Source organism: Ptychodera flava, chromosome 6 (assembly GCF_041260155.1).
Source record: "Ptychodera flava strain L36383 chromosome 6, AS_Pfla_20210202, whole genome shotgun sequence".
NCBI classification, from domain to species: Eukaryota; Metazoa; Hemichordata; class Enteropneusta; family Ptychoderidae; genus Ptychodera; species Ptychodera flava.
The window spans coordinates 12600386-12617821 of record NC_091933.1 but is presented as its reverse complement, the minus strand read 5'-3'; the positions used below and the strand labels follow the sequence as shown (position 1 = coordinate 12617821).

Below are 17436 nucleotides of genomic sequence, written 5' to 3'. Positions count from 1 at the left end.
TCGCATAACAACAAAGTGGAAATGCTATTAGTGTAAGAGACGGGGCAGATTAGTATTAATTTATGTCAATTATATTAATGAGCATTGTTTCGATATTGAAATTTTATGCTAATGATTCTTTATCATCTGCCCCGAATTGTGCATTATAAGTCTTATATGCAGATGAACATGTTTGGACCACTTCTCTTGACAACAAAACACTTCACACTCAAATCTGAGATCAATTTCCATGTCACTGTAGAGCGTGAGGAAGAAATCAGTACTTCGGGATAAAAGCTTTTGTTCACCTATTCTTTATGGTATTCAAAATAAGTCTGTGAATTAGGCATCATGAGAAAATCAACTTTCTTCTCAAACGTATGTTTGAGAAGCATTTTTCTGAGCGCTACTTCTATGATGTAATTCTACAACATCAGAATATTTCCTGAACAAGGAAGGGTAAACTGTCCTTGTATTGGTGGTACCCATAATCTTCATGTAGATGAATGTTACCTATTGAGTAGTTTCATCACGATATTTTTGTTGTCGTCGTTGTTGTTGTTGTTATTGTTGTTGTTGTCATTGTTGTTCTTATGTTGATGATGGTGATGGATGAGGATTATATATTATCATCATATTTGAATTATTATAGTTTATTTTAATAGGGTATTCTGAGTTACAAAATGTAAGCTTAATTTCCATCTGAGCTCTCGGAAAAAGTGAGGGGGGGGGGTGGAGTACATTGGTAAATAAATCAGAATAAATGAATCCTTACTGACTAAATCCTTTACTCCAGTGATACTACTGCCATTGACTTTTCTCGGAACTTTCATGTAAGCATATTCATCTTCGCAAGTATTTAGGTCGTAACACAATCGTAATCGACCGCCGGCCTTCATGGCGGGTAGCTCAGACTTTCTGAGCTACATGTATATTGATTTCAGTTCACAAGAAACTGCTCGACAAAACCTATATAGCTGAAAAGGTATGTAAATATAGAAATCTGACGATGACAAAAGTGGAATGTATTGCTGACGGTCAATTAATATAGGATGCGGTAGGAAAGTTGAAAAATAGTTATTTTTTCGAGAAATTCGTTACTTTTTGCTCACTTTGGCACCCAATAGGGATAATTGTCAGTCTCGTGTTATTTTCGAGAAAAACCTGGAGAAGATTTAGGATCGGCAGAATTTTAAAAAGCTTAAAGCTTATAGGTAAGGTAGGATTTTCCCTTTCAAATTCAACGTCTGTTTCAATTATAGGTCGAAGAGACCTTCCCAGTTTTTCGTGATTTGCTCGTCTGATAGTTGTTTAGTTTAGTTGTTGGTTCTGAGGCTTAACATGTTTTAGACCCTTACGTGAAACCTTGATACGAGTCAGGGACTTGCTTGTTTAATAATCCGGGGATATATTCCGGGGATATATTCGAGTCATAAAACATGTGTGCAAAAGATGGAAAAGTCTGCTTTTAACTATGAAAACAAATTATCTACAAATATCAGTAAAGGCAAATCAATAAATTGTCCATGACTGGAGGCCAGGTTTCCGAAAAAAAAAGTTTGTTGAAACACTTGGATGTAGGATATCGACAGTAGGCCTATGGTTTGATTTCTTTCTTTTTTTATAGTATACATTTCATCCAATTATACACACCGTTGGCATTTATTATCCCGTCATAGATCGATCTGCAAAGTTCCCATATCTAGCGCAGGAAATAAGCTTAGTGATGATCAGGGAGCCTCGATATGAGGATCAGACAAAACCTGAGGCGGATTTTATTTCAGTTTTGTGTGATTAACAGGCATGATGCAGAGGAAGAGCCTCTTTCTTGGACTTCGTAGGAGAAAAGTTTGGCGATGTATTCCTTGAGGAAGACACACCCAGATAAGGTATGAGTCATTGACCAGTTCATGTCCTTGCGGGACTAAGTGGATATGCGAGTCAAATTTGAGGTGACCGACGCCATCAACGCCAGGAATTTTTGTTGACCTAATACATCCACTTCCCTGGCGTAAATTTTCATTCCTAGATAGTTATAAAATGAAGTATCATAATGAGAAAATATCAAATAATTTATTTTAAAAAATGAATATGGATATTAGTTTAGCCATACTAAACCGGGGATAATTCTATCATAGAAGTATTTTATACGTTAATAGCTAAGACAAGAGGTACATGTGTAGGTAGCAAGTGTACGAGGCTGCGAGTGACGTCACCGCCATCCATTTTACCACTTCAGGTCCCTGTGTCAGTGTATTGGTCGACGCTTTGTCTCGACGGTGAGTATAACGATTCTTGTCGATCTTGAAAAATGTCATATTTTTTACTTCAATGTATTGATCGAACGTCAATAGCTACACCATCGATCGTCTATTTAAGTGTTATCGTCAGATCATCCCGTAAAATGGAAAGCATGAGTGCAGCTGGCAGCCGAGCGAGCTTCCCCCAGCGTACTGTTCGTCTATGAACGAACAGAACGCTACAGAACATTACTATGATTCTTGTTTTGTGAGATGAATATACAGAGACTAAACTATCACTGGCTTGATTTATATAAGATCGCGAACAGAAAGCCTTTCATGTGTCGATGTCGGATGCTAAAAATCGCTGTGAGATAAACACAATAATCGCGAAAACACAGACTAGCAACATGTGTATGTATTTGTATGATAGGACAACGGAAGAGCACAAATATCTGGGAGTGTTCAGCCGGAAACCGGGACGTCTGTGTAGTGTAGTCTGAATGTGTATGCGCGTAACAGACATGAATGCAATTTGTACCGCTATCTCAAAACGACCATAATGAAATTATTTCATGTTTCAAACGGCACAGCTAGCTTCGTGCGTAACATGTTGATTGTCTAGCTGCCGAATGATCAGACCTTTTCTGAAAATTTCGATGGCAAACATCGGTTCGTGATGTTCTCGATCTCGTACGTTCAAAAAATGGGAGTCACACCCTGCCTGTCATTAGAATGGTTTGCCATCCCAGTGACTTGTTAATGGCGATGCCACTAACTGCCTGTTTATTACTGCACAGAGAGATACTGGACGCAAGATTAACCGATTTTCTGTCGCTGAATAATTCGGTATTGTGCCCTATATTTGTTCAAATCTTACGCTCCTCGTGTGATAGATTTTATAGGGTTTGATATCGCACATTCACACATCTACCATGCGAGTTATTTTGCACTCGCTTGACAATTGGCCCTGATGATATGCGGTTGTTTAACTTTCATTTCTTCGTTTATATTGCTATCCTGTGTACGTGGAGCCGTGTAAACCAGGCATGTGCGCAATCAATGTCCTGACTGATGCCACCAAGATAACTCCCCGCATACTCATTGACCGGACTACAGCAGGCCGGTGCGCCTACACATAAACAAAATTTCTCTGCGTGCCCTCCTGCCCTTTTACCCGCCCAGTCATGGCCACTCGCATTGACACAAGTGATTTCCTTATCATTACTTTCATTGCCATCTTAACCAAAACAATGCTGAATTCGATCTGCAAGAAACTGTACTTTGAGAATAAACAAAACTTCCCTGGAACGTTGCTGGCTCTAAACTCTTGTGCATGAGCTGTATAAATCACAAAAACCAAACAATGGTAACAAAATCTTCAATCTGATTGTACAAGGCAGGGTGATAAATACATGTTGTAAATATCATACTATTATACTATGCACCTTTATGAAGAACTGCTTCTCAACCCAAAGTAATGCCAGTGAACTTGATTTTGTGGTGACAGCTTTCTTGCATATCAAGTAATAGCCATCACAGTCCCCCCTTCTCGATTATGGCATCCAGGTAATAATTCACAGTTATGTCTAAACGACGATGAGCCTAATCGGAGTGGAACAAAAGGGAATTTATCATCTCCACTTTAACTAGAATGCTACTAATGACATACCTTGAAAATATTGCAGAGCGTGTTTCCTTTGCAGTCCTCATAATCCAAACCAGAAAGAAATTAAGTATGTAGCACTTAACGCCTGACAAAAACTCCCATTGTCCACTACATTGCATGAAGTCATATATCAATTTAAATAGGGCCTCTTAATTGAGCTTCCTAGTAAGAGACAAACAGCTAAAACTCTACATTGCAGACAAAGGTGATTTAAAAAGTCTGCCTAAAGCTTTTTTTACTATAATGATACTCTAGCATTAATATCAAAATGTCTTTTCATTTTTCTTGTCTTTTGTAATCCAGTAGATGCATTTTGAAAATTACTGGAATCTTATCAATATAACCTCAAATGTGGTATTTTCCCAGTTTGATATTTTGAAGTACTGTTAGGACTGTGATAAATGTTAAAAATATAAATTTTTACGTTGATATCTCATAAATAATATGCCTTGGAGTTGAGTCATCTCATTACGTTGATTTCAAAAACCACTGTACTAGTGTCAAAAAATTACCTGGGCTGCTGCCTAGACTGTTACTGCCAGAATGATTTCCGAGTAATTTTCTTGGAGTTTCCTAGATTTTGTGCAGTTCTTTAATACAGCAGTTTTCCATCACAAGTGTCTCATGTCACGTCTGTATAAAATCAGTTGTAGACCACTATGGCAAATCAGAAAGTCAGCCACCAGATCCTGATCTGTTAATTTTATTGTACAAGCTGCGTGACATTTTATGATGTAATATATCGCTGTGTCAGTACTTTTCAACTTTAAGTGGAAGTCTGGGCGTCTATGCATCGGTGCTTCTGTACAATCAGGAAACAGGTTTTTTTGGCACAGTCTCATCACAATTATAAAGTTCCCTCTTTTGTTTTGATTCCATACAGTATACTCATTACTTGCCAATATTTAGTGAAGTGTAACCCCATAATTGCCCCCAGAGTCAATACGAAAAAACCCTGTTCACTCCCAAAATTTGAAATCAAGGAATGGTGAATATAGACATGCCAGACTCATACAATTGCTATGACTACAGCCTAAAGAATTGACATTGTTGTTTTCCCTCAAGGTTTGCAATCAAAAGACTTCTTCCCCTTTTTTTATGTGAGGAAACAAAAGCAAAAGGGATCACTAAAAATATAAATCAAATATTTTTAATGATTTAAAGAACTGAACATTCCCAATACAGTATTCACGAAATGCTTCACACATCAGCTGTGATTGCGGTTGTCAATATTTACATTTTTGTCAAGCGTTTTAATTTGAGTCACATGATTGGCTTCGGAGACATGATTGAGCAAAAATAGACCCACAGTCATCTACATGTACTGTGTTTGTGACAGAAATAATAACAGGAAATGTGTTTTTTACTCGTTAGGTTGACTGGTGTGTAGAGTGACAGAACATCAACTAAAAGATGCGTGAGTACAAGCTGGTTGTCCTTGGTTCCGGTGGTGTTGGTAAAAGTGCTTTGGTAAGTCATGAAATTTCCCTTTTTTTTAAAGCCAGAATGTACCTCCGGGAGAGATATTCAAACTCTCAAATTGCATACAATTTTAATCTTGCACTTGTTGTTGCTCATTTTAAAGCTTGTGGAGTAAGATAAATTTTCATCGCCTTAGTGTTTTCGAAAATTGTATTTTTCCCCTATGGAGTTAAGACGGGAATGGCAGCCATTTTGAATTTCATGAATTTTAAATATCAGTAAATGTTATGTAATTTGTTGATTAAAAAAAAAAAAAAATTTAATCCACCGCTTGTATATAAATTTGCAATACTTCTTTCCACTTGTAATAGTGCTACTTTGAGAAATTTAAGCAGATATATTTTCTATGCCACACAACTCAGGGAGAATACCCTGCTTAACCAGGGCAACAGTAACTTTTCCAGTGTTTGTAATGTTGTTTAAAATGTTATTTACTAGCAATCCTTACAATATATCACTAACATTTGTACATCATGGCCAGAGGCCAATAAGTACTGAAATAAAGAATCTATCACTACCATGTAATTTGTTTCTCCATTACCAAACTTTGAATAGTGACACCTGATTTTTATTCTTGAGTTTAGAAGAGAATTTTTGATGGCTTTATTGAGGAAAGTTTGAGGAAAAGTTTAAGTCTTTCACTTTTGAGGAGTGTGCTACCTTAAATGATTACAGTATTAGTGGGTGTCTGTTAAGTGCAATGATAAAGTTTGTATTGTTTTGTTGCCGTAAATTGAAACCTCACACAGTGACTCTGACACTGTGTGTGGGTGAACCAGTTATGCAAGTACTATTTATGAACAAAAAGGGTTAATTATAATGGCTTAAACTGTGGATCGAAGATTCTATTTTTAACATTCAGGATACCATATTTGAAACTAACGTGATGAGTCTCATTCACGTTGTTGTTTGTTATTTGTGGCTGTGTAAGAGGATGAGTATCGTACATCCCACGCTGGGGACAGAAATGGAAAAATTAATTGCAGTGACAGCTTATAGCTGAAAATATATGGCCTTCACTACTTACACCAAAGGGGAAGGATCTTTGCCTTGAAGAAGGGAGATGGTGACGATCATGTATCTGACCATTCCGATATACATGTGAACGAGAAATACAAAACTATAGTGTGCTTTTTTTGTTCCTCTTTTACAGACAGTACAATTTGTTCAGGGTATTTTTGTAGAAAAGTATGATCCCACAATTGAAGACAGCTATCGAAAGGTATGTACATTTAGGAATTTACCATCCTATAGGATTCTGTATCATGTTTTCTGGGCAATGTATTGATGCTGCCATAGCAAATACATTGTAAAGAGATGTGTTCTGACTGTTATATCTGTGTGAATGAAATGCCAAGCCAGGGCAACTTTTGAAATGAATATCATAGATTTCTATGGATATACATGTAGTTTGAACTCTGTTGCCTCAAGAACAGCCCCCCACCCCCACCCCAAATTTCAAATTGAGTGTCTACATGCATGATAATCTGGTCAGCTAATCTTCAGGTCAGCTGGAGACTATTCATATAGAAGGGAAAAAATGATCGCAGGCAATAATGTACATGGCACAAGTAGGATTGTACCACTATATGTTTACACAGTCACTCGGCTCAAATGAAATTTGTTTGTTTTATCAAATTACAAATCCTGGTAAAATTTGATACACTACAGTATTTCTACTTGAAAAATTCCAGGTACTGTCATCATAAATCGTTGAAAAGAGATGAAAATATAAGGGCAGATCAATCAACCACTTGCAACTTCTTTAGGATTTCCTGGAGGTGTTATGTCCCTCCTTGAAGTAGTAACACTTCCTTCCAGTGAGCCGGCCAACTTTTGTCTGAGCTTCCTGGACAGTGTTTACAAATGTTACAAGAAGAATGGTACTGAGGAAGAATGCGCAGACAAACGTTTTTTTCGGACAAAATAGATTGATTTCTTTCCGCTTTATCTGACGCAGATGGCCCTGAAATATTTATGGATCATTTGCGTTAGGGATATAAATTTGATGAATAATAAATCGTGCATTAAATAATGTTATCAGAGAAAATAATATCATACGATGACGTCAGTGGTGAATTATGTCATTGAATAAAACCATAAATATGCAGAGTTCTGAGTTTTGCCGCTGTAGTTTTCATCATTGCACTCACTGTTACATATAGAATTTTCATAGAATTTTGCCATGTTATTTAATCGATGACGTGTTAACATGAAGCAAAAAATCGGTTGGTACGCCTTTGCCTGCGTGATCCCATTCATTGTGTTTTGTTGGCTCAGTTCAAATCAAGTCATTGACTTTTTGAAATTCCCCCAGTTGGCACATGTGTGGCATTTGTCTGGAGTGCCGCTAATGGTCTCCATGGTTGGCCAGAGATGTATTTCAGTGCCTTTTGCCAGAGAAGCTGTTTCAAATGAAATGCAAGGCAGCTACACAAATGAGATCTTTAATTGAAAATTTTCTCTGTGTACACATGTGCCTTTTACTGCTTTCATCGTTTTGCATAGTGTGAAGCAAGCCAGCTCTTATCCAAAACTAACAAATACACATGAACTTTGGTGCGATAAACAGTTGATATCCCCAAAGCTGACCCAAGCAGAGGGAATGAAATTGGATTCAAAAATAAACACATAATATGTCCAGTCGTATTCCTATCGGTGTTTCACATTGGTGTCAAGTTTCATTTTCGTTTCATGCAGTATTCAAATCTTGTGCAGTCTGCAGCACAAGGGACTCCTGATAAATTGGTGCAGTAAATTTGAAATATATTACGAGTTCGTTAAATTAGTTCTGTGTCGTGTAATTACTGTTGTGGTTTCCCCTGTTGTTCCTGATATTCCAGCACAGATTGACATATTTTTTGGTTTCAATCTGTGTACATTTTTGATAATTGACAGGAAATGAATATTTGATAGGGTTTCCCCAGTCAAAGTAAAAAATGGTTGTCTCAAGGATTCGATCCCAAGATTAACCGATTAATGATTCAAACTGCAGAAATTGGTGCTAAAATGTGTAAGGTAGACATATGGTTGATTGTTCCTTCCAGTTTTCACAGCATTTGACCATCCTGGGCTGACAAAACATGTCAGACTTTTTCTGTTATAATGCATTGCACAATGATATTCATGTGCATACTTGCATCCTTACATTGACCTTGATGTTCCAGCACTTAGCAGTGTTCTCTCCAGAGTGTAAATCCCACCTTATCTAATCAAAATCCCCCTTAAAATAATCATAAATGTCACCCCAACATAAATGAGTTGAGCACACAGTATTGACAGTGACATTCAGCATCATGATCAGTGCTAATGATGTAACATCACAGAGATTGCCTCCAGATTACAAAACTCTTTGAACTCATATGAATGAAGTAGGAATGAAAAGTGTAAACTTCTCATTAAACATTTCCTAAATGGATAAGAACAAGAAACAGAAATTTGATATTTACTTACGCCTTAATTTAATTTGCTTATATCTTAAAAAACCTTGATTTTCATGACCTAATTTTGCATGATTTAGTATAGTCCACCTCAATAACTCAATCATAATCAAAGCCCCCACCCCTCAAATTTTCAGGCAGAGGGCGACATTTTCCTTCATTAGAGAGACCTGGTAAAAACACTGGGGGGGATAGGTGGGGGAGGAAGGAGGGAGAGAGAGAGATTGGACAGAAGGTTGAGGGACTGGGTTGAACAGCTGCCTTGATTTGTGGCATTCAAGCAAATGAGTATAATTTATCACTGTTTTGTTTTTGTTCTCAGCAAGTTGAAGTTGATGGCCAGCAGTGCATGTTGGAAATTTTAGACACAGCTGGAACGGTAAGTTTCCTGATACATCATCAAAGTGTGGACAAATGTCTTGTTTTTGGAGGGAATACCTAATTGTTAATAAAGACATGGAGGATACCTTACCCTAAAAAATAGTGTCAGTTTCGTTGGCATTTCTGTGAAAACTCGGCCATTCATTCTAAATGCAAGCACCAGTATGCTGTGCACCCCTTTCCATCATAGTCACAACTTCTGCCCTAATCAATGGTCCTGAGGCTTTAAGATTGACATGATTTCAAAAAAATTTCCAAATGCTCAAACTAGGAAGTCAAGTTCTCTGGGTGTTGTATTCTTGACATTTCATTGGCCATGTCCTCAACATGGGATGTAAAGTTACCTGCTCTCTGTATGAATCATCAAAGCATAGAAAACAGACAATGCCACCCCCATGTCTAACTCTATTTCCTTATCAGCATCTTACACATAAGTGCTTTATCCAGGGTAGCATTTCACAGGAGGCGAATGCATAGATCTTATCTGTTCTGTTACATACATCATATATTTGGCATAATTTTGCTTGTGAAATATTTGCTTTCCCGATCCAGCGATTCAGTATAAGAGGAAAAAAATGTATTTTTTATTTGTAAGTGAACTTCAATTTTTTTCTTTAATGTTAGATATCCTGTGACAAATTTGCAGTTTGTGCCATTCATGCATGTTTTTTGTCTATTCTACAGGAACAATTTACGGCGATGAGGGATCTATATATGAAAAATGGACAAGGATTTGTCCTTGTCTATTCCATAACAGCCCAGTCGACGTTTAACGATCTTCAAGACTTGAGAGAGCAGATTCTTCGAGTGAAAGACACGGAAGACGTAAGTTATCTCTGACATTGCATTTGCAATCAACATTTCCTTTGTCCGTGGCATATTTGAGCAAAAAGATATGCATGAAAAGGTTGAAGTGCGGTGTAAATCATTGCTTTTTTTATGACACATATAGAAAGGAAATATTCTTGAAAGACTCTTGATTGCAAATACATGTGGTAGTGTTCTGTTGATTAGGGTAGATTGTCCGGCATGCTGCTTACTTGTGCAATTGTGAATGCTTATCATATCAAACACTTGCACGCCTGAAAAGTTCAATGGTGCTGGTTGTGAATAGGCTGGATTTCCAGTACCGATTCCTTAACGATGTCATGTTCAAAGTTCAAGTTTTCTCCAAAGGCCATTTCAGAGAATTATGGTGTTTGTGTATGACGCCTTTCTTTGTAGAATGCAAAGGTCTTACATGTGAACAGAAAAAAACAAATGACCTAATAACCTACTTCTTTGCTAATTTTTCTTTCATTTTTTGATGTTCCCAAACTCAAAGGTTCCAATGGTTCTGGTCGGCAACAAGTGTGATTTAGAAGATGAACGAGTCGTGGGTAAAGACCAAGGACAAAATCTGGCCAAACAGTTTGGATGGTAAGTCGGTCATTACTGAAGTTCGGTTCAGCCTTTTGATATGAACTCAAACCAACTTCATAGAGAAGTTAGTAATTAGTGTATCTTGTGACCTTCAAATGTGATCTTAGTTAACAAGGCACTACCAAATGGTTTTTTTGCGAAGTAGACAAACTTTTTCCCCAACTGAGTGTAATACCAGTAAGTATCCGGGTAGCCAGTAATGCTTACTGTTGAAATAACACTGGAGCTTTCTCCAAGAAATCATTGTAACAGATCAGTCCGAGACCTGTCACAATTCAGATTGCAATAAATACAAGTTAAAGAAATGTTAGACTCTTGTTATTTGATCAGTCTTGTGGTGTCACTGTGTTGGTTTATTGCAGTACAAATTTTTATCGTGTTTAGTGTTAAGTTGTAGACGAAACCAAATTATGTAAGTTGTGTAGTTTTTGGTCATGCCTGAATGATTTATTGTATGTCAAAGGCTTGTCTAGACCTGTGGTTAAGATAGAATGCACCTTGGGGATAGATAGTCGGCCTGTCAAACTTATACAATATTCTTCTGATCTACCACTTGAAGTGTGAAGTTTTTACTGCTTACTTCTGTTAAAATCAACGGCAGCCATTTTGAATTTCAAATATTGGTAAATATTGGATAGTTTGTTTCTATAGTACCAAAATTTGCCTGATGACCCAAATTTTAATTCTTGATTTCCGAAGAGAATTGTTTAAGTTTGCTTGAGGAAAGTTTAGGCAAAAGTTAAAATTTCTCATTTCGAGGGGCGAACCATCTTGATAAATGTAGGTGGTGTTGAAATGACTAGTTGATTGTGAGCATCTCTGGACTTAACTTTGCATCAAGTAATCACACACCATTGTCGGTAAAGCTGGTAGAAAATAAACCATTAAGGTAGAATGCGCCTTGGGGACAGGTCGTCGGACTCTTAAGTTTCTACACTTTTTTCTGACCTAGCACTTGTGGGGGCTCATTTTAAAGCTCTTGGTATAAGAAAAACTTTCAACATTTAGTTTTTCGAAAATCCAAAATTTAATTTTCCCCAATAGAGTTAACACAGGAATGGCGGCCATTTTGAATTTCAAATATTTTCATATGTTAGGTAATTTGTTTCGCAAGTTCCAGACTTTGCACCATGACCCCTGATTTTTATCATTGATTTGGTAAGAGAATGGTTGAGCAAAAGTTTAGTCTTCACTTTGGAGGCGCATACTACCCTAACAGATACCGATGTCTAATTTGAACCCTCACAGCGCATTCCTTGAGTCGTCGGCCAAAGCCAAGATAAACGTCAACGAAATTTTCTACGACCTGGTTCGCCAGATAAACCGAAGGACACCGGACACCAAGAAAAAGAACAAGACCCGAAGGAACAAGAGCACCTGTCAACTGTTGTAGTTTTCTTACAATCACATCGTCCAGTGACAGTTTTTTATCAGGTCAGTGGGCAGTGCTTTTTTGAAATGTTCTCACCTTGGCATGTCAAGTGACAGTTTTCTGACAAACATTTCTTTCACTGCCAGTTTTTTACCAAATCTGCGGCATTGTTTTTGAAATGTTTACACCAGAACATGTGTAAGGAGATATTTTTGTGTACTTGCATTTCAGGAGGTGTAGTGCATTGTCCTTGCAAACTTGAAGTACCGCCAAACAGATAAAGATGTGCCACTGTTTACAGCCTTTCCAAAAATTTCTTAATGATTGGCAAATATTTTCAGATTCAAAGAAAGCGAAAACAGATGCTATGTCAATAAGGAAGTGGCATCATTTTATTAGATGTGTTTAATGCTTCACTTCATGTATCTCTTTATTTTGTTTATTGCTCGCAAATGGATCTTGCAGAAAAAAAATTGAGTTGAATATGCAGCAATAGGCATAAAACTGTGTTGTCAGCATCTAGTGTACCATGGCTACCTATAGCTGTTTTACATCATTTTGTAGAAGTTATGGCCGTCTGTTTCAATATATTGTTTTGTGGTTTTAAGTAGCGTTGTAAAACATAGCTGTTAGAAAAATGTGGAAGTAAAACCATGGGAATCTCACTGTTGAAAACATAACCTGTATTGAATTTATACTTGAAAAACATTGTATCTCAAAGAGTCCATTGTAGAGTATTTCATGTTGTTTAACCCATTCGCCACCATGGTTTCATCCAGATTCATTGTTTTCAATGGCGATTGCGGACCGTTTACAAGGAATCGGGGTGGAGAGGTTAATAGTCTGCTCGGTCACATGACTACACTCTTCATGATAAATACAGATGCAAATGTACTACCCATCAAGGCTGGATAAAAGCTAATAGATTTTCTGCAGGAACTGTGATTGATGAAAATAGCCGTAACAGGAATGTTGTCTTTTCTGAAAAGAAAAGTAGCCTTGGTTACATATTTCAATGAGTTAGTGAGTTGAATTCAAGACTTCATAAAAGGTAATAGATTTTCTGCCGGAATTGAGATTGTGAAAAAAAAGGGCCGTAATAGGAATGTAGTCTGTGTGAGAAGCCATTGTAGCATCACGTGTGAATGAGCTAGTGACTCGAAATAACATCCTGTCTTTAATCACTTCACAGATTCTTGTATGAAGTGGGCCAACAACAAAAACGCTCATCACCTCATCATTGATTTCTCGTCAACGGCAGCGTTACTAGGAAACATAGAGCTGCAGCAGCTTCAAGTTTTTTCCATCTCTACGGAAGATTTCAATGAAAAAAAAACACCACAAACTTTATGGAATGTAAACTGCGTCTAGAACTTGCATGGGAAGAGTAGACTGTAAGTGGACTTGACCTCACATAGGAGTATAAAACAACAGCACCTTAATCTCATTTTCTCAGTATTTTTTTGCAAATTACATGTGTTACTACTGCCCCGGTTATCATTGACGTTACAGACCGTACGCGTATTTTGTAAGAAAAAACGGACATGACGCAATAATATGAGTGTTAAAGACAATAGAATTAGGTAGGCACTATCAAAAATATGTATTGTAAATTATGTTAAATTTCTTTTTTGTGTTCTAAGTTTTGAGTATCGTACAGATATCTAGGCTACAACACCTTTGAGATGTTTACTTTGAATTTTATAAGACAGTAAGTATGCTGTATTAGGGGGTTTGCTGTTCTTAGGATGAGTTTAAAAAAGACAATGTGTGATTTAAGTAAGATAATCCCGGCATAGGTCATTGATAGAACATGGTTTCTGTCAATGAATCCCCAAACTTTCAACAAATTTTGTTTTGAGATTAAAACAAAAAAGTGCCGCTAAAATGGCAAATTTTTATGACTGAAATCTGAAATTATTATACGGTAGCTGTGAGAGATACTTCATTACTTTAAAAAATTGTATTCATACCTGTATTTAAATCAAGTCTCCAATCACGGCTACTTTTTGACGGGCAACTTCAATGCCATGTTAAGAAATTGAGTAAAAAAAGGGGAAAAATTTTAACATCATCGTAACTCTTTTTTATAGGCCCGAGGTTTTGGCATAGTGCACGTGTTACCTTGTATATACTTGTAATTTTTGGACATTACTTAGTTCTCATTAATAAATGTGAAGTTGTTAGTCTGTCTTGCCTGACAAGTTTAACTCTGAAAAAAGAAAAATCTTGTATTTTTAACAAAATATAACCTTTTTTTCTCAAAAATTGCCCCATTCATGTCGTATTTTCTCAATTTAAACCATTCTTTTCTAATGAACTTGGTAAAAGATTTTTTGCTTATAATGAATATGTGTACCCATACGTGTATGTACCCTAGAAAGTACTTTGTATTTGATGACTGTATCTTGGTTCGTACTGTGGTTAACATGACTTATTGAAAATTGACCATTTGCCCTCATTAGACCCAACGACTCCATGCAGTATCTTTCTTTGTAAAGTAAGTGTATATGCCCATCAAACAACCTACACACCTACCTGTGTGATGTGTTCGGTACTGTGGAGCACCATTAATTGCAGACAACACCAGAGCAAAAAAATTTCCCATTTAGACTTTTATTTACAACTAGCAGCCAGAAAGAACGAGTTTAGGCATGGCTTGAGCTGTGAAAATTAAACATTTTTGATAGAAAACACGTAGTATGTCACTTCAATATGTCAGAGAATTTATATAAGTGTCTATCAGAGTTGGCATTCATCAAGCAAGTTCAAAAGTATGCACAGTGTCACGCAAGATGAGTTCTGTACTTGAGTCGGTACCGTTCTAGTGGAATCACTCTCTCTGTCAATACAGTGTTTTGCATTGCTCCAGCTAACTTTTAAAGATGTGGACTAGATTCAATTTTAAAGAGTTACATTTGCAATGTGTTAACACAGTTAACTCAACAGCCAAGAGTATTTTCAAAATTTGCAAACCTGGTAACTTTAAAAATTTCAAGTATTGTGTTTTTGGTTTGGTAGATAGGTACTTCCGTGTTATTATCACCATTCCCTTAGCACATTGTACATAGTCCTTATGCATGGTCATGTTATAATAGTAACTGTAGTCCACTGCCTCAATAATGCGAAATATTTATCCTTTCATATTGCTTTTGTTGTTGACATTAAAGCCTGATTCTTTTTTTCGCAACCCATACGCATTTGTTTAGCTTTTGTTTACACTGTTAGGAAATCACACTGTGTTGCGGCCGGGGACTTTGCTTTTGTACGGCCAAGCTCACCATGAGAGCTTCTTGGTGAGGTCAGCGATACCCAGCCAGTTATGAAAGTGAAACACACACTAGAATGTCTGCCTTTGTGAATCTTCAAACCTGGCAGTGAAAATTAGTGGGACATATTCAGAACATTTTCCACAGATTGTTGTGCAAAGTATACGGTTTTGGTTGGCACACACGCCCCCTTCTGCACCATCGGATGGGGCATTGGGTCAGGGTTGCTGGTCCCATTTCAATTTTGTTAGTTATTAGTATACACCATATTAAAGTGCCAGGAACTGTAATTTTTGATGAGTTTTTTCTGTTATTTTTGTTTGTAATGTCAATTACAGCTCTTGTTCTACTCCCCATGTTGAACTTGTCAACTCAGCCTTTACATGTATAGACAGCATTGTGATTGTTGACCAGTGAATTCTTGTCCGGACTGGAATTCAAATGTAAACAATAACAGTGCATTTTACAGGTATAAACGCAATGTTGACAGGCTTAAAAGTGGCTTATAACATGCGTTTGGGGAGCAGAATAAAAAGTATCAATTGACATACAGAACAAGCATAGTAAAAGAATCTGTTAAAGCTAGTGGCCCTAGCAGTGTCAAATTTACTTGTACACCATACCAAAATGATTCTATAACCTCGACATTGTCATACTTTGATGTTGTACATTTCAATACGGTTCTGACTTTTTACCAACACGCCTTCACTTTTACCCATAACTCAGCTACAAAGATCATTCTCTGATACTGAAGTGTAAATCTTTGGATACGTATGCACAAGTCAAGGTGTAATTTGCTCAAGCAAGAAAAAATGCGTTGACACTTGCATTGTGAGGTGACTGGTAATTTGACATCCTGAGATTGCTGACACAGACATTATGACAAGGCAGCCAGATAAAATTTGTCCCCCAGCCTCTTTTGTTGAAATGTATCAACTGTATTTTGAGTGGTCTCATTAAGTCCTATCTTGACTTTGGAAAGAAATCTCTATTCGGTGGCAGGCTCGTTAATAACAATGCTCAAAGAGAAACACTGAAGTGTTGCCATGCAAGTTCAAACATCAGAGGAGAGTGTGTAAGACCAACTCTTGTGTGTTTCGTTCTTTGAGTACTGTTAATATGCAGTAATTTTCATGAGCTTGAAAAATCACTTAAAAGTTAAATTTCAAATGTAAAGGATAACAATCAGTTGCTATGGTAACACGCTCCATATATGTTGTAGGTTGGTCAACATGCTTCAATGTTTGTGCTTATGACCAGAATTTTTCAAAGCACCATATTTAATTATGCATGTCAGTACATGCTTTGCCAGAGACTCACATTGTGGATTGACGTGAAGTATTGAGCTTAAGGCTGTGATCACATTGTTTTTCAGAAATGATAATGTGTGCATTTTACAAAGTAGATCACTGTATTATGAGGGATTGGATTGTAAGTAGGAATTTTTCTGGACACAGACACTGCAAGAGCCATATTTGCTGTATTTTACTGTTCAAGTTTTTCGGTAGACTCTCTCAAACTTCGTGGATTTTCTTTTCTGTAGTGTACACGACACCCCTTCTCCAAACCTGCCCAGTACAGTTGTGCCCCGTTGTAGTTTTACGCATCTGTAAGGTACAATATTTAATAAAGTACTTACTTTTCAACCTGTCATTGATCTTCAAGTTCTTGCTTTTCGCATTCTATCTATTGTTACCAAATCAGACAGGTTGCCACTGTCTGGCTAAGAGGCCAGTCTCCATGGTGTTCTGCCCCCCGCCAAATTAACAAATCGACCAAAATCAAATATTATGCCACAACAAGAGAAATATGAGTGGCGCTAACTGCTATAGTGTTAAATTATTGTCTCTTTGGCATACATAATGAAATACATAAAATGATTTTGGAAAAAGGGTTATTTATGAAACTTAAGTACAATCTTAGGTAGAGTAGCATATCAGGCAGATGTTCTATGCATAGTCAAACTGTCTCAGCAGTTTATGGATACCTTGAGGAGTTTCTGTCATCGACAACAGTGAGTGCCTATAGCTTTCTGTACAAACCTGTCATCAGGTGCCCAAGACAAAAGTCAAACCGATCTATTGTCTGCAACATATATAAAACCTTTCACTCATCAAAACATAAAAGATACCCAAGGCTTTGGGTATTGTGATGCATGCGACGTAAACGTCAGTGCTGTGAA

At 37.1% G+C, this 17436-nt stretch overlaps 1 protein-coding gene across 1 annotated transcript; it reads left to right on the top strand.

Annotated features, from left to right (window-relative positions):
* The first annotated feature begins 1962 nt into the window (after positions 1 to 1962).
* On the top strand, positions 1963 to 16907 carry LOC139134860 (ras-related protein Rap-1b). The gene is made up of 8 exons (XM_070701927.1): positions 1963 to 2258; positions 5263 to 5358; positions 6524 to 6592; positions 9133 to 9189; positions 9876 to 10016; positions 10516 to 10610; positions 11862 to 12047; positions 13178 to 16907. The coding sequence occupies exons 2-7, from the start codon at positions 5302 to 5304 to the stop codon at positions 12004 to 12006; spliced, it is 564 nt and encodes a 187-aa protein (XP_070558028.1). The 5' UTR covers positions 1963 to 2258; positions 5263 to 5301; the 3' UTR covers positions 12007 to 12047; positions 13178 to 16907.
* The last annotated feature ends 529 nt before the right edge of the window (positions 16908 to 17436 follow it).